Source organism: Gracilinanus agilis, chromosome 3, assembly GCF_016433145.1.
Source record: "Gracilinanus agilis isolate LMUSP501 chromosome 3, AgileGrace, whole genome shotgun sequence".
Classification (NCBI taxonomy): domain Eukaryota; kingdom Metazoa; phylum Chordata; class Mammalia; order Didelphimorphia; family Didelphidae; genus Gracilinanus; species Gracilinanus agilis.
The window spans coordinates 89,068,292-89,085,550 of record NC_058132.1 but is presented as its reverse complement, the minus strand read 5'-3'; the positions used below and the strand labels follow the sequence as shown (position 1 = coordinate 89,085,550).

The window sequence follows — 17,259 nt, the reverse complement described above, 5'->3', positions numbered from 1 at the left end:
TTGTTTTTTTAGTGGTTAATGGTTTTTAGGCAGTCCAATGATTCTTGAATTATCTACTTTTCAGATCAGTTATTATTAAAGATATTATATTTTCTTCTTTCTTCACTACTAATTTTGTTTAATATTCTTTATATCATGTAGTTACTAATTTCTGTTTAATTCATTCTTATTTTAAGATGCCTTTTGCTTGGCTAATTTTTAATTTGTTTGATTTTACTTCCTGTACTAATATATTCAAGTCTTTCCCAAGTCTCTATATTTCAAATCCCTCATGTCTTTTTTAATTATTTCCTCTGGTGCATTAAACTAATTTATAATTTTAACTATTTAAAATGTGCTTTACTATTACAGGAATTCTTATGGGACTTATAACTAACTTATAACTTCAGACTGATGAACCCTATATATTCTGGGGAAAACAAACAAACAAGCTAACAAACAAACAAACAAACAAACAAAAAAAAAAAAAACAGTTCATCCATGCCTAGGTGTAAGTCTTAGTCCAAAATTTTCCTGTAATGTGGCTACAAACTTTGAGCAACAGAGCTTCAAGTTGATGCCTATTCTGGCTCCCTGAGCAATGTCAGTTCCAACTCTGCTGGATCCAGGACCAGCTCTTTTCCTAGTATAGAGATTTAGAACCTATTTCATCCCTACTCTGAAGGTACCATGAAACAACCTCTCTTTCTCTCTCTGTGTCTCTCTCTGTGTCTCTGTGTGTGTATATATATATATATGTATATATGTATATATACATATATATATATATATATATATGTATGTATCATATGCCTAGTTCCCAGTACCCACAAACCTCTGTTAATCCCTTTATCCTGACCTAGATTGGTACTATGAGTGTGTCTTGGATTTCATGACAACTTGGCCTCTGGTATTTTTTTAAAATCTTTGTAGGAATAGTTGTGGAGGGAGAACTGAGCTGTGCTTCCTTCTACTCTGCTATTTTTGCTTATTTCCTCTCAGTAATTACATATTCCAGTATTCTGGCATATAGTTGACCTTCATGACATGATTTGAACCCATTAAGAGTTGGGATTTTCTTTTACTATCTACTATTTCACTATTATTGTGTATCAGTCATTTCTGAGGAACATGAAAATGAACAAATTTTTGCTGATGTTATAGACAAAACAGTATAAATATTAGAGCACTTAAATTTGGGGAAATGTATTTTTTGCTTATTAAACTCACTTTTTCTTTCAAGGTAAAAGTACAGGTAATCTGGTGAGATTGTAAAACATCCATTATTTTATGCTATAAAATATCCACCACCATTTTCAAATGTTTTAGGGATTGTAATAAGATTAATCCTGGTGGTTTTGAGATCATCATGACAGTTTCCCCTTACAAAACACTACAAGCATATAGAACATACATATGGTAAAATACTAACAAAATAAATTTCAAAAAGTTTGTCCAACTGTGTCCCATGTAATTTGAAATTATTGTAAGCCCTGGAAGACTACGTCTCCCAGGACTCTCTCTGCTACAACTTCCCCTGACACCTCACACTTCCTTTGTGGGAGGTGTCAGGGAAAGTATAAAAGGGAAGGTTTTGGCGCCTTTTCCCTCTCTCAACCTTGGAGGCTGGCTGAGCTCTCTCTACCCTGAGAACCTGATCTCTCTCTTGGCATCTTTTACTCTTTATTCCTACCTCCTAGTTTTCTCTAGACCTTTCACTTCCTAATTAAAATAAAACCTAGCTATTCAAACCCTAAATTTGCTCTCTGATCATTCATTTAGGGGCTCTAGTCAACTACCCCCCCAGGGGCTAGGGCCTTCCTCTACCTTCCTCTCTCCTTTCTCCCATCTATCCTACCAACCTTCCTCTTCCTCCTTTCACTTTCACCCACACATTTTATGGTGACCCAGATGGGACCTGAACCTGCCTTCCTGACTGCCCGCTGACTATCCTGCCTGCCTTACTGCCTAAGGGTAAGTAAAAAAAAAATTTCCTTCCCAAACCCAGCCCAGTGGGGGATCCCTTCTCATAATAAAACACTGCCTCTTATAGATCTAAATCCCCCCAACCCCAGCCTAAGAGCCTAAACCCTAATTCCCCTTACCCTTGCAGGCTAAAACCCAGCAAGGGGTCTCGCTGGAAAACCCAGTGGTTGGAAAAAAATAGACTCTTCTCCTACTCTTCCCCTGCCCAGTGCCTCCGCCTAGCACCTAGGCAGGGGATCCAAATCCATCACCCAAGCCCCCAATCCCTCACCGAACCCCAGCCCATAAAAACCCTGGTCCTCTAGGAGAAACCCAGTCAGTGGCAAAAGACCCAGCAGGGGGTCTGCCAGTGGTGGGAAAGCAAGATCTGCCCCCAGCTGTCTGCTGGTGGGAAAACCCAGATCACTCTCTACCTTCTACCCCCCTACTAGCTTCAATCTCTCCCTTTGGAGAGATTTTGCCTTTTAAAAGGCAATACTAAAATCCCTAACATTAAAAAAAACCCACTTACCTTGCTTATCAACCTGACAGCTATCATTGCACTTTCATCCATTTCACTGCAGCTTTCTCCATTTCACTGCTCACCCCCCTTCTCCTTTCTGAGCTGCAGTACTATCTTGGCCAGTAGAGGCCAGCACTGAGCATGGAATGTGCTACCCCCTCCCTTTTTTCTGCTAAGCTGCAGTGCTACCTTTCTGCTGTTAGAGGGCAGCACCAAGGACAACACTGATAATACATTAAAAAATAATAATGCTAATAATAATTTCCCCCTGCTGAAATGAAATAAATAATAAACAAACAAATACACAAATAAGAACAAACAGTTAAATACAAAAAAAATTAGAATTAAAGCAAACTGAATAAATAAAGGCTAGCTAATTAAATAAACAAATAGAAGCTTCTCAACACGTTTGCTTCTATACAGGAAATTCTTTTGGCTTTTGCCAAATTGGACTGCCTCCTCCTTCTGATGCTGTTAGGGAATCTTGTTTTCTTAATTTTCAATATTATGATGCAAAAGGCTGCAAATAGGAAAATGCAAGCCAACATCCAAGCAGCAGTACAAATCCAATTGAACAATTTCAAATACACCATGCATGACACAATGGAAAAGGAGGATCCAATTCAAAAATCTGATTCCAAATTTTTCAAGACTGCCTGAAACACTCAGAGAGGAAAGTGCTATTTCTCCTATTTCTTCTGAAATACAGAAGGAGACAGCTGTAACAAAACTCCTCTCTCATCTTGTGCATCTCCTGACCAACTCTCCCTCCCCTCTTCCTTCTCCTGACACCCTGTCCTCTCCTGTCCCTTCTCCCAACTGCATATTTGGAATTGGGGAGATGCCATTTAAAAGTATGTTATATATTTCCTATGGACAAGTAGAGACTTTGAAACTACATTTCCCATGATTCCTCATGGCAAACAGGAAGTATGATGATGTAAGAGAGGGGATAAGTCTCCTGGGTGAGGAGGAAGTTGCTCTCTTTAGCTAACAGGCATGCGAAGGTACAAAAGTTAAAGTGGCTAAGGCTGCAGTTTGAATACTTACAGGTGCGTGGTCTAATGATTTTATCCCTATCAGCATGGCTTTAATTAAACTATTAATTTATAATATTATATCAGTCTTTATCATTTTTAATCGTAACACAACCCACAGCCAACCCCAGTCCAGACCACACTGGTTCCTACCAATACTGCTGAGACAAACACACAAACTCAAAAGACACATAATGCCACAGTAAGCACGCAAACACCTAAAAAGATCTGTTCTACCTCTGTAAGCACCAAAATGACTAAAAAGAAACCAAAGCCATGCTATGATTCTGATTCTAATTCTAATTCCTGTGATGGCCTTTTCCCCTTAAGGGAAGTGCCTACATTAGACAGATCTGGGGATGTGATAAATTTAACATACCATGCTCCATTCACTCCTCAAGATATCAAAGAGTTTAAAAAAGATATTCTAAGTTATAATGATGAACCCATAGCTGTAATGAAAAGGATGGAAGATGTATTTTTTTCCAATACAATCCTTCTTATAAGGATGTGGAAAAATTACTCAAGATCTTCCTGACAGAAAGAGAGAGAAACAAAAGCATCTCTCATGTAAATAAGGCCCGAGGACAAAATGAAGCACATTGGCCACGTGAGGACCCAAAATGGAATTATAACAAACCAGAGGAATATTTGCAGCTAAATAATGCTAGGGCTGTAATATTAAAAGCAATGAAAGAATGTGCAGAATGTTCAGACAACTGGAAGAAATTTGATTGCCTAACGCAAAATGATGAAACTCCCTCTCAGTTTATGGACAGGCTTATTGAATTGGGGGCTAGATATTTGGACTTAGATTTATCAACAGAGAAGGAATACGACAAATTAGGTGACAGTTTGTAAAAAAATTCTAGCAGAGTGGTCCAGGATTACTTTAAGATGCATTGTCCCAAATGGCCAGAAATGGATCTGGATGAATTAAGAAAAATAGCTGTGTATGTCACTAAAGTACATGAAGAAACAAAGGTACAAACTAATGATGTATTAGATACGATACAAAAAGAACTGAAATCATTACAAAATAAAATAGAAAAGCAGGAAAGAGGTAATGATAATACACCAATACCACTTGCCCCTCTCCAAGAGTCTAATTATCAATCTCTGATCTACCACTCTGTAACAAGAAGGGCCACATAATGTTGAATTGCAGGAATTTGTTACAGATAATTAGGAATAATAATAACAACTACAGAAACAATACTAATTTCAGAAACTAACTATAGGAATCGCAATTTCAGGACTGATAATCAGGTAGATAATCCACAACAAATGACCCCACAAAAATATCTCTAAATTGGAGCTCGTACATGCACTAATCAGGGTGCCACTGCTCCTCCATATGGGGCAGAAGGAGGTGCCTCTTAAACTCTATTAAACTCTATTGCTTTTGTCGTTTTGTTGCTATTAACCCTTTTCAGTTTTGTCTCCCTTTAAAAATAGCAAAAGAAGAAAAAACAGAATTTTGAATACAGTGACTTGTCTACCTCCTTAACTTTATTTGTGCCCTCTGGTATTTGACATGTGCCTTTATATTGATAATTTGGAAGACTTGTATTTTGTGTATTTGAAAGATTTGAACATATATTACCTCTATTGAATTGACTTAATTTGAATTTGAATTGATTTGCATTTCGTGCTTTTTGTGAAACTTCTGTATTTTCTTAAAGGTATCATTGCTTTTGTAACTCCATTGTTTTACCTCATTTGCACTCACACTGTGGATCATGGCTAAGAAGAAATGCATCTAAATTCTTGGGTAAGAACTCCTCCTTAAGTGACATGAATCGCAACATATACCTATATTTTTTTTCTCATTGTCACTGATTATAGGATATATATATTTTTTAAATTTTAGCACATTTTTTATAATTGCATGTGTAATTTTTGAATTTGAAGCACATGTCATTTATCTAAATTGAAAGAGTTTTTGATTATTAGATTAGTGTAGGTTTAGTATATCCATTTGTTCTGTAATGCAGGATTGATGCAAGATCTCTTACATTTGCAAAATCACCCTAAGCAATCCTGGCAGTTAGGGGAATGAAACTTTGGCCCAGCTAGTGCCAGTCTCAAGACCTGACTGTTGGAGCTGGGACTATAAATAGCCCTGGAGAACCAACCTGGGGGTTCTGATTTCCTTGACCTCACCCAGACATCCAGCTACCCCCTGGACTTCCCCTTGGAACCCCGGGAGGTATGGTTGGTGGGTTGTGCAACGTGTGCAGGAATTATTTAGGTTAGCCAAGCCATGGACACCCTAAACCAAATCATCAACCTCATTTGTCTAGCTGGTGGACCGCTTAACATCAGGGCAGTGGAAATTATGAGGGACTGGTTCCTTCAACCTGATCCTACCTTCTGAGGCCCTCTGCCAGCACTGGCCAACCATCCTTAGCAACAGCTTCTCTAGTCCCTAACCCTCTTCCCTCAGTTTCCCCTTGTGTTTAAATAAACCCTTAGCCTGTTACTGAGAGCTTCATTGTCATTTGTAAGTGAGACACTTCCTGAATAAAATGGATACCTGGTCAAAACCCCCTTTGGAGACAAGTGGTTGCTATTTTCCCTCTCCTCAGCCCCTTAGCCCTGGAAGATGTTACAAATGACTATGAAGCTCTCTACCTTCCTTCTCTCCTTTCTCCCATCCTTCCTACCAACCTTCCTCTTGCTCCCTTCACTTTCACCCACACACTGCCAAATATTATTTTCTCTATTACTACTTTTTCTTCCTGATATACAAACCTCTAAACTAATATTTTGTCTAATACTAGTTGTTTTTTTATTCTAGTTAGGAAACCTCTAAAATAATATTTGGCTTCCATGGAGGTCAACAAAATCATAGTACAAGAACCTTACGCTCATAAGAGTACTCTGGAGAATAAAATTCCCTCCAACAAGAGCATATCTCTTTTCTGGGGTGCCCCCTTTCTACTGAATGGTGCTCCCCAACTCAAAAGCAGCCCTTACATGAGTTATACTCTATATTGGTGTATATGCCTGAATTGTATGTCAGGTTCTCTTTATCTCTTTTCCACTGCTTGCAATAAAGATTTGCATTGTACCGACTCCTATTGTTTTACATGTTATTCTCAGCAGCCCAAATTATTAATTAATTGTTTACCCTCTTCTACTAGATATTCTCTCCTGTTTTATTCCTGCTTTTGTTCATTCCTTTCTGATGTCCCCTTCTCTCTTTTACCTTTATCCAAGTTATGTCCACTGACAATAGATGTCTATCAAGGTCTCTTCTGGGACCTCTCCTCTTTTACCTCTTATATCATTTTGCTTAATGATCTCATTAACTGCTATTGATTCAATTCAAACATCATCTCTACATAGATAATTCTCAATCCTAGACTTTTTTATAAACCTGACGGTTGATCTTGCCTCAAATATTTCCTTAATCTAATCCATTCTCTAATTAGAGGTCAGTGTTCTTACCATGTTATCCCTCTACTCAGGTAGGGCAGCTACATAGCACATGATAGAATCCTGGACTTCAAAGACATGTGTTCAAATTCTACTTTAGATTATTTACTATCTCTGTGCCCTTGGGCAAATCATTTAACCTCTATCTGTTTAAATTCCCTCATTTATAGAATAGAAATAATAATAGCACCTACCTTCCAGAATAGTTAAAAAGATAAAATTGTGGAGATTTTTTTAAAAGTAAAATTACCATTCTGACCAATGATTCCTTAATATTTTCATTTAAAAAAATAAATCCAATCCTCATTTTGGTCTTTAAAGGACTTAATAACATTTTGCCTTTACACTGGGAATTTTTTGGAGAGAAGGTAAGGTGTCATCCATGACACCAAAACTCAGAGAAACAAGAACATTGGATCAGGCTCTTAGATTTAGGAGGAAATCCTTCAAGGCAGCTCTTTAGATAAGACAACTCCTTGCTCTGGCTTCTCTACCTATTCAGTTCTTACAAGTTTTAGGTGCCAAACTGTACCACCTATCATCATCATCAGTACTCCCATTCCCATGCACCTCAATTTTTGAAATTACCTGTTCTTCTAGGGCTAGAGTTGTTACGCAGCTAGTTTGCCTTTGACAACACGTGACTCCTGCTTGGGTAATTTAACTTGTTTGGAAATGAATCTTCAATATGTCTTGGTCCCAAAGGTATAAAGCTTCAGCTGTTGGAAATTTGGGACCTTTGGGAATCTCTTATTATACCATTACTACATCACTTCCAAGAGACAGGTTTGAATGAGTCTCAAGAGTACTTATCAAAGGAGATATAACCTACATAAAAATATATGAAGGCTTAATTATTTGAGTCTTCTGAAATAATTCAGTTACCAGATAGTTTGTAGATACAGTTTTGGAGGGAGGAGAAAGGATTGGAGTTTGGAGAAATATCATAGGAGAGACTAGCAAGGAAAGGTGGTATTAAGTGATTTAATTAAATTGAAACTACTTTACAATTCTATCAGGCTAAGTTGGAATCTTAGACCTTATAAAGCCCCTAAGAACATTGTTCTATCAACCAGCAGCCTTAAGTTTGCTTAACCATTGAAAATCTTGGTGGCTACAGGGGGAGATAGTGGGTATCTTCCCAGGAAGCATATCCATAGTTAGTTAGGCAAGACTTCATATAACAGAAAAAACACCATTTATATTATCCTCTTGGGAGACTAGGCAAAATTAATAACTATAGAATTCTGTCCACTTAAAGGAAACATGAGGGTTGGGGGGAGTAGAAATCCAAACAAGAAAGATTAAAAAATGCATTATACCAGGGTTAGGATCCAAAAAAGCCATGACAAACTAGAATTATGAACCACACTTGTAAGTAAAATGTAAAGTCGTAACTCTAATGCAAGGGTCAGCAACGTATGGCTCTTGAGCCATATCTGGTTCTTTTGAAGGCCAGATATGCCTCTTTCTGCAGGAACTATAAAGTCAATTTTTTTTCAGGCGTTGTTACAGGAATGCGCACTGTGAGCATTGTATAGCTCTCATAAAATTACATTTTAAAAAATGTGGCGTTTATGCCTCTTATGGCCAAAAAGGTTGCTGACCCCTGCTCTAATGGATTGCAAAAATTAGTAAGTACAAACATAAATAACTTTCCATCTTTGCATAAGCAATATGAGCCACTGTTGAAATAAAACAATGACAAATTTTACTTGTGTCTTAGGATGTAAGGAGAGACATAGTATCTATGCTTAAAGAGTCGTATTCTTTTCTTTTCCTGCTATATCTGAGGACTTTCTTTATTCTATGTTCTGTGTTTAGTTACATTTCATGATGTATATTGATGAGTTAGAGATGATGGGTTCATAAATCTAGAGCTGGAAGGACCCTCAGAAGCCATCTAGTCCAAGCCCCTCAATACACATGTAAGGAAACAAATGATCAAGGGATTTCATGTGACTTGTTCAGTGTCACAGAGAAAGCAATCATCTTAGGTGATATTTGAACTCAGGTACTTTGACTCAAGAAGCAGTGCAATTCCCAACATATCACCCTGTTTTCCTAGTCCTACTGAGAGTATCTAGGATAATGCCAACCTTTGACAACATGCCATATGAAGATCATTTAAAGGAACTGGTACTGTCAAGTCTGTGTAAGAGAAGCTTGAGGAGAGGCTTATTGTAAAAAGGAAAAAGGCAGTTTTGGCTGGATACTAATATTTAAATGAGTGGCCACCAAGTAATTGATTCAATTTCTAAATGATTTTAGTAATTTATTTATAAAATATAGGAGAGAGTGGAAGTAGAGAGATGAGAAGAGGGTAGAGTAAGAGATCTAGCTTAATGAACTAGACTATGTGCTCAATCCCAGGCTTTACTCTGGCAGGATTCCAGAGGTCCCAGATAGAGAGCCTAAAAGTCAATTAACAAGGGGTTTAGCCATGATGGCTTCTTCCCAATCAAGGGAGCCTTCAGAGGCTAGTACCTCCAGGAAAGCTAAGGGAGTCAGTCTTTTTCATTCATCACGTGTAGATCTAAGGGAGAGCTTTAAGAACAATCTCACCAAGTCCAAAGTCCCAGCCACAGCTCCTCCAGGTCCTAGAAAGGAACAAGACTGCTTTACAGAAAGTTGTCACTCCCTTTTAAAAGTGTATCTTTTGTGTCACTTCCTGTGCCTTCCTCTTAGTTTATGTGTCCAATCACAACAAGCGCTTTGCCCGGGGGGCAGTTAGTCAATTCTGATTTGTCACCCACTTTCACACACATGGGTTATAGACTTCCCCCTTGTGAATTAAATGGTGGTGCTTACACCTTTGGTGATTAAATCTAAAAATGGGCAGGGTCGGTTTAATCTCATTATCACATTATTATAGCTGCATATAAGATTTTTAAGGCTTATGTAGAAAAGGTCATCAAATTGTTCTACTTCACCCTAGAAAAAAGTTCAGTGATCCAGAATTTGTTTCATTTGAAGAAAACTTTCCTAAAAGGGCTATATAAAGGTAGAATTGACTTTTGCTTGGTAGTTGGTTTTCCCTCCTTAAAAATATTCAAGTTGGGGTTAGATGATTACTTTGATATATTTCTTATTCAGGTATCAGTTGAACTAGGAGCCCTCTGAGGTGCTTTCCAACTCTGGAATTCTTTGATTCTGTGAGTTTAATTCTGGATAATGCATCTATAAAAGATCTTTTATCAAGCACATAACTCTAATAAAGTGATGGGCAAACCATGGCCTGTGGGCCAAATGGGCCCCCTGAAATATTCTGTCCAGCTGGGTGACATTATTCCTAATCTGGTGAATACAATGAGTAGGATACAATACAATGAAACTTTGAAAGAGTTGCCTTAGAAATGGACTGACAGATGAGCATTTCCTTTCCTTTGACCCCCTCTTAAAAAACTGCTCTAATCTTACCCATCACTGCTCTAATCTTAAATTAATTCATTTCTATATGTTTAAATCTGCTTTCCAGGATCTTCCTCATGGGGGTTCTTCAGAAGGAGCTATGATTACTCTTAAAATGCCATTAAATAATTCTCTTTAAGGTTTTACAAATAAAGTTCTGTTCTAAGCAATTATTGTTTTGCTTGCCATATTTCTCCATTTATAAAGAAATCAAGCATTTGTTTCCTGAGGCAGTTTTTAGTCTCTTTGTATCTCATTTCTATGGCATTTTGTTCATATAACTTTGGAAAACTTACATTGAAATTTAATGCTAAAATTAAAAAAATAATGAAATATTTTTTTAAAAAAAATTAAAAGACAAATTTGTTCCTTAGATTGAAAAACAGGGAAAATCTGGACAGTAGTTTAGAAAGCAGAGATATCACTTTGCCAACAAAGGTCTGTATAATTAAAATTATGTTTTTCTACTAGCAATGTATAGCTGAGAGAGTTACACCATAGAACTAATGCTTTCAAATTGCAGTGCTGGAGAAGTCTCTTGGACAGCCAAGAAATCAAAATAATCAATATGCAAATTAATTCAGTCTATTCTGGGGAAGGTAAAATACTAAACCTGAAGCTTAAATACTCTGGCCACATAATGAGAAGGCAAGACATATTTGAAAAGGTGTTGTTATTGGGAAATATTGAAGACAAAAGCAGAAGGGGATAGCAGAGGACAAGATTAATAGCTTCATGGCAACTATGAATGTTAACTTGAACAATTTGCAAGAGATCTTGGTATATAGAAGGGACTGGTTTACTATGATCCATGATATCAAGAAGGGTTGGACATAACTGAATAACTTGTAGAAAAAAAAGTTTAGATTTATTCTACTTTCTCTATATCATAGCACCAGAAACTATGGAAAATAGTTGTAGAGATACTATTTTAGATCTATTTCTGTCCACTTAAAGCTATCCAGTTCTAGATTGGGAGATAATAAGATTCCCATTTCAGGTCATATATCAAAAAAGCTAGATAAACTCTGATCAGGATCATGATATCTTAAATTTAGAACTGGAAGAGAACTTAGAGATGATTATAATCAATCCCTTCTTATTACACAAGCAGAAACTATGGACAAGAGAGATTAAGCAACTTGCCTATAGGGTCACATAGACAGTAAGTAGCAAAGCCAAGTTCAAATCCAGGCCCACTGATTGAAAATCCAGTGCTCTTTCTAATAGAAAATTTTCATTAAAGAATATGCTAGATAACCTATGAGATTGCTTCCAACTCTAAAATTATGATTCCACAATTTCGAAGAAAAAAAAGAGTAATTCAATTGTGGGTTGTATTAATATAAATCTATTATCTACAATGAGGTAAGTGAGAGTCATTTTGCCACCTGCCTTGGTCACACATTTGAAGTATTATTTTCATTTTTACTGTAATGTTTTAGGAATGGAATTAAAAGATGAACTTATCTTGAAATAAAGGAGTTTATATTTGATGAGGGAATTGACTGGAAACAATAACACTAGTGAAAATTAAAGGAAATAAAGGTGAGAGTCATGATACTACCTTTGTATGTTGGAGAGACTGTCAAGTGAAAATGGAATTAGAATTTAGTTTTTTGGTCATGTGTATAGAAATAAAATTAATTAGGAGATACTAATGAAAGAACTACTAATACAACTCAATAAAAAGAAAAATATTCCTTACACTTAAAATTATCCAAAAATTAAGTGTAATGACACAGAGGATCATGAATTCTGTCTGACTAAGGATCTTTACATTGAAATCCTTTTGGTATACTATAGAGAACTTCATCTACTAAGTATGAATGGGAGTAAGTTAACTTTTTTAGTTTTTTCTCTTTCAGAGGAATCTATATGGGTGATTCGGGTTTACCTTGGAAAAGAGAAAACTTCCTCTACAATAGTAAAAAAAAAGACATTAGAACAGAAATAAGGGAGCTTTATATTTTTAATTTTTAAATTTTATTCAGGATATTTTTCCATGGTTACATGATTCATAATCCCCCTCCTCCTGCTCTCTCTTCCCCCTTCCCGGTGCTGGCAAGGAGTTCCAACTGGGTTATATAGGTATTATTGATCAAAACCTATTTCTATGTTATTCATATTTGCAGTAGAGTGATCTTTTAACATCAAAACTCCACATCCCTATTGCAGTACGTGTCTGAGTATATTTTTTCCTAATGTATTTCTGGTTCCACAGTTCTTTCTCTGGATGTGGATAACATTCTTTCTCACAAGTTCCTCTGGATTGTCCTAGATCATTACTTTGCTGCTGGTAGAGAAGTCCATTACATTCTATTGTGCCACAGTGTATCCTCTCTGTATACAATGTTCTCCTGGTTCTGCTCTTTTTGCTTAGCATCAATTCCTGGAGGTCTTTCCAGTTCACATGGAATTCCTCTAGTTCATTATTCCTTCTAGCATAATAATGTTCCATCACCAGCATATACAACGATTTAGCCATTCACCAATGGATGGGAAACCCCCTCAGTTTCCTTTTTTTTTTTTTTTTTTGCTACCACAAAGAGGGTGGCTATACATATTTTTGTACAAGTATTTTTCCTTATTATCTCTCAGTGATACAAACCCAGCAGTGGATCAAAGGGCAGGTAGTCTTTTAAAGACCTTTGCACATAATTCCAAATTGCCTTCCAGAATGGTTGGACCAATTCACAACTCCACCAGCGATGTATAAGTGTCCCAATTTTGCCACATCCATTCCAACATTTATCACTTTCCTTTGCTGTCATATTGACCAATTTGCTAGGTGTGAGGTGGTACCTCAGAGTTGTTTTAATTTGCATTTCTCTAATCAGGAGGGATTTAGAGCACTTTTTTTCATGTGCTTATTGTAGTTTTGATTTCATCATGTAAAAACTGCCTATTCATGTCTCTTGACCATTTGTTGATTGGGAAATGGCTTGATTTTTTTGTAAATTTGACTTAGTTCCTTATATATCTGGGAAATTAAATCTTTTTCAGAGAGTTTCATTATAAAAATGTTCTCCCAGTTTGTTGCATTTCTTTTAATTTTGGTTGCATTGGTTTTGTTTGTACAAAACATTTTTAATTTGATATAATCATAGTCATTCATTTTACATTTTGCAATGTTCTCTATCTCTTGCTAAGTAAGGGAGCTTTAAAATAAAGAAATAGAGATTAAAGAAGCTTAAATTAAATACCTTTAATTTCTATGATATGGTCTGCTGAGAACTGGAGTTGTTTGTAAAGATGAAGATGGAATTTTACAAAGATTAATCATGTATGGCAATCACTATGGAAAATGGCCTGGGAAGCTGTTAGGAAATGAATACAGCTAGATTCTAATTAGCATTAATAAGGAATCTCCTTAAGTAGACACATATGTAAATTATAATTCACACTATTTAAAGTAATAATATTGTAAATATATAGATTTTAGGTCAATATAGATGAGAATTTGAATAACCTAACCACTTCAGCTCAATTATTATTCTTATTAATCAGGATCTGAAGGTAAAAGTTCTTTCCAGAGAATCAATGATACTAGATTTATTATACAGCTATGATACATTATTTGACATATGGGATTCTAGTGGCCTTTTTAGATTAAGGAAAATTAAGGAATGTGTTAAAAAACTCCTGCAATAGGTGTCATGATACAAAGGTTAGGTATCAGCTTTTCTAGGAAAGTACTCTTTGACTTTTGGCAAGTTATTGTTTTATTTGTCTGGCCCTCAATTCATTATCCAGAAAATGATAAAAATTGGAATGTTGCAAAAGAATAAGTGAAATAGTGAACAAGAAAGTCATCTGAAAATTCAAAAGCACTTCAACAATATAAGATAGTATAGATTTTCTTAAAATCAATGAATCAATTTGTACAATGAAAAAACTGAATGAATAAGCCCAATAAATATTTACTAAAACCCATTATGGCAATCTATACTAGGCATTCATTTAAACTGAGATGAATGGGATATGGTCCTTTCAAATCCATAACTAACATTTTAGTAAGAATTTGAATTCATGACATTGAAATTCCACACAGAGCTTCAGGTGAGTTTTATATATTGGAATACAGATGGAGTATGAGGAGTGTATTCTGTTAAGTGGACTGGAATAGCCGACTCAACCCCGACCCTTAGAACAGAGTATATGTAGTCTTCCCACTTGGCCAGTCAAACTGAACAAAAAGCCATTTCCAATACACAGCATGTGATCATGGACTTTATGATTATTTTTACAATTCATCCCACATATCTGAAATGTACTTACTCTTCACCTCTTCCAGGTAGATAATCAACTAATATTTATTAAACCCTCACTATGTTCTAGATATTATGCTATGTGCAGGGTATACAGTGAATGCAAAAAAAAAAAGTTCCTACTTTCAAGGAGTTCATAGTCTAATGATTTATGTGCTGTCGAAAGCAAGCACAAGTTTACAGACTAATGGAAGAGATAACACGCAAACAATTATGTAGAAATTAATATATAGGCAGGATAAACTGAATATAGTCACTGAGAGTAGGCATCAAAATTAAGGAGGACTGAAAAAGACTTCTTTCAGATGGTAGGACTTCAGCTGAAATCTGAAATAAAACAATGAATTTCAGAGACAGATATAATGAGAATTTCTGGCTCACTTGAAGGCACAGCTCACTTACTTCCCCTTACATGAAAACTTTTATAAGTCCATTACACTTCACTTTCCCATTTATTTAGCATGTACTTCCTCATGAGATCAGTTTCTATTAATTTGTGTATTTTAATTTGCATTCTTACATTCAGATTATATTCTCCAAATTCAATTTAAACAGGGACTGTTTCATTATATTTTTGTATTTCATTGATGGCAATGGATATTTTATTTTTATATTTGTAGTGGTAGTAACTAATATGGTGTCTGATTCATAGCAGGTGGTTGAAAAATGTTTAATTAAATGACTTAGCAGTCAAAGTAACTTGGGCATTTTCCCCATGCTTTCTTGCAAAGATAGAAAGGGAAATATTTATTTAGAGGGAGGAGTGGTAGGACAGAAAGAAAAAAGAAATTTCTTTGACAGAGAAGAGAGAGAGAGAAAGAGACAGAGATAAAGCCTGAAAATGGCAGAGAAAGACAAAGAGAGAAAGGTACAAAAACAGACACAAGGAGAGAGACAAAGAAGGGGAGATAGAGATAGAGATACACACAGAAAGACAAAGAATTGGAGATCATTCTTACATATACCCAGAAGGTCCCATCTCTTCTCTTATCCCAACTCAGAAAAAATAATCTGTGAAAGATGAAGTAGAGACAAGGAGGATTGACAACGTGTCAAGAAGATGCCTGAGAGGCTGATTGTAACAGAGCATGTGTGTAATACCTGCTAGTGGGGAGAGTGAGGGTAGTCAAGTAACAGGCTTTTGGAATGATGAGTTGCAATAGGTCTAACAACTAACCCCAATATGGAGAGGAGAGTAGATTGGCATTGGAATAGGACAAAGTTCTCATATGGAGAAACAATGAGATCAGGCCCATATGTGGCCACTTTACTTCTAGTCTAGGCAAGATAAAGAGACCTAGTAAAAAAAAATAACAAAGGACATTCACTCTATTTAAACCAATTTTCCAGAAACTTTGTTCCCATTTACTATACCAGACTTATTACAGGAAACATTAGAAATTACCCTTCAGGTTCTCCAACTGCCAAAGGACTTCTGCAAGGCATCACGTATTTTTTTAGTCTTCAGACTGTATACAATTGGATTAAACATGGGAGGCATGAAGAGATAAAAATTGCCAAGTACAGCAAAGGTTAGAGGGGAACTCTTTCGATTTATACGATGTAATAGTGCAATTGCCAGGAGTGGCATGTAGAAGATGAGAACAATGAAGATGTGGGAAAGGCAAGTATTCAGTGCCTTGAGTTGCCCTTCTCTGGAAGCAATTCCCAGCACAGATCGGAGGATTAGGGTGTAGGAGAGGACAATGAGCAAGAAGTCCAATGCAAAGGAGCAGATGACCATGATGAGGCCATAGAAGATGTTGATTTTGACAGGACCGCAGGCCAGTTTCATGACATCAGGGTGTTGGCAGTAAGAGTAAGAGAGGGTCTGGCCTTTGCAGAAAGGAAGCCTCTTGAGGAGGATAGGCAATGGAGTCATGAGTGCTATGCCCCTCAAGAAAGCTGCCAGTCCCATCTTGGTAATACGTGAATGGGTGAGTATAGTGGTATAGCGCAATGGATGGCTGATGGCCACAAATCGATCAAAAGCCATGGACAAGAGAATCCCTGATCCAGTAGAAGAGAAGGTATGAATAAAGAAGAGCTGACTAAGGCAGGCATCAATTGTGATCTCATGATGACCAAAGACAAAAACCTTGAGCACTGATGACAATGTTGAAATGGACAGGGCAATGTCTGCTCCTGCCAACATGGAAAGGAAAAGATATTGGGGTTCCCTGAGGCTGCGCTCAATCTTGACTAGATATAGCAATGTACAATTGCTGACCAGAGTGATGGTGTACATAAGACTCAGGAGTGGTCCTAGCCACATGCGGGCTCCTGCTAGTCCTCGGAGACCAGTTAGTATGAAGACAGATGGCTGGATGTCAGTGCTATTCTTTGTCATCAAAATAGCACGAGAGGGGTCCTGCTCAGAGTAATTCCAAGTCATGGGTACTGGGAAGGGAAGATGAGAATGGTGTTAGTTGTGATGGTTATGCCAAATAAACACTGAAAACTTACACTCAGCAATGGGCTACAGCCTGAAGGAAAATGCTCTACAGAAAGCAAAGGAAAGACAACAGATCACATATTCAGAGGTAAAAAATCCTACTTATTAAGGCCCCTTGACTGTCCTTCAGTAATATCATCTGTGAATTCAAATGAAGTTTATCTTTGTGCTGAG

The 17,259-nt window shown here is 36.7% G+C and overlaps 1 protein-coding gene across 1 annotated transcript; it reads right to left on the bottom strand.

Moving 5' to 3' along the window:
• Window positions 1–16,038: 16,038 nt before the first annotated feature.
• Window positions 16,039–16,980, bottom strand: LOC123241150 (olfactory receptor 51G2-like). Its single transcript, XM_044668853.1, has one exon. It carries the CDS (start codon window positions 16,978–16,980, stop codon window positions 16,039–16,041), a length of 942 nt encoding a protein of 313 aa, XP_044524788.1.
• Window positions 16,981–17,259: the final 279 nt, after the last annotated feature.

Excerpts from the sequence above, each read along its gene's own strand:
- LOC123241150 (XM_044668853.1), bottom strand. The coding sequence starts at position 16,980 with ATGACAAAGAATAGCACTGACATCCAGCCATCTGTCTTCATACTAACT.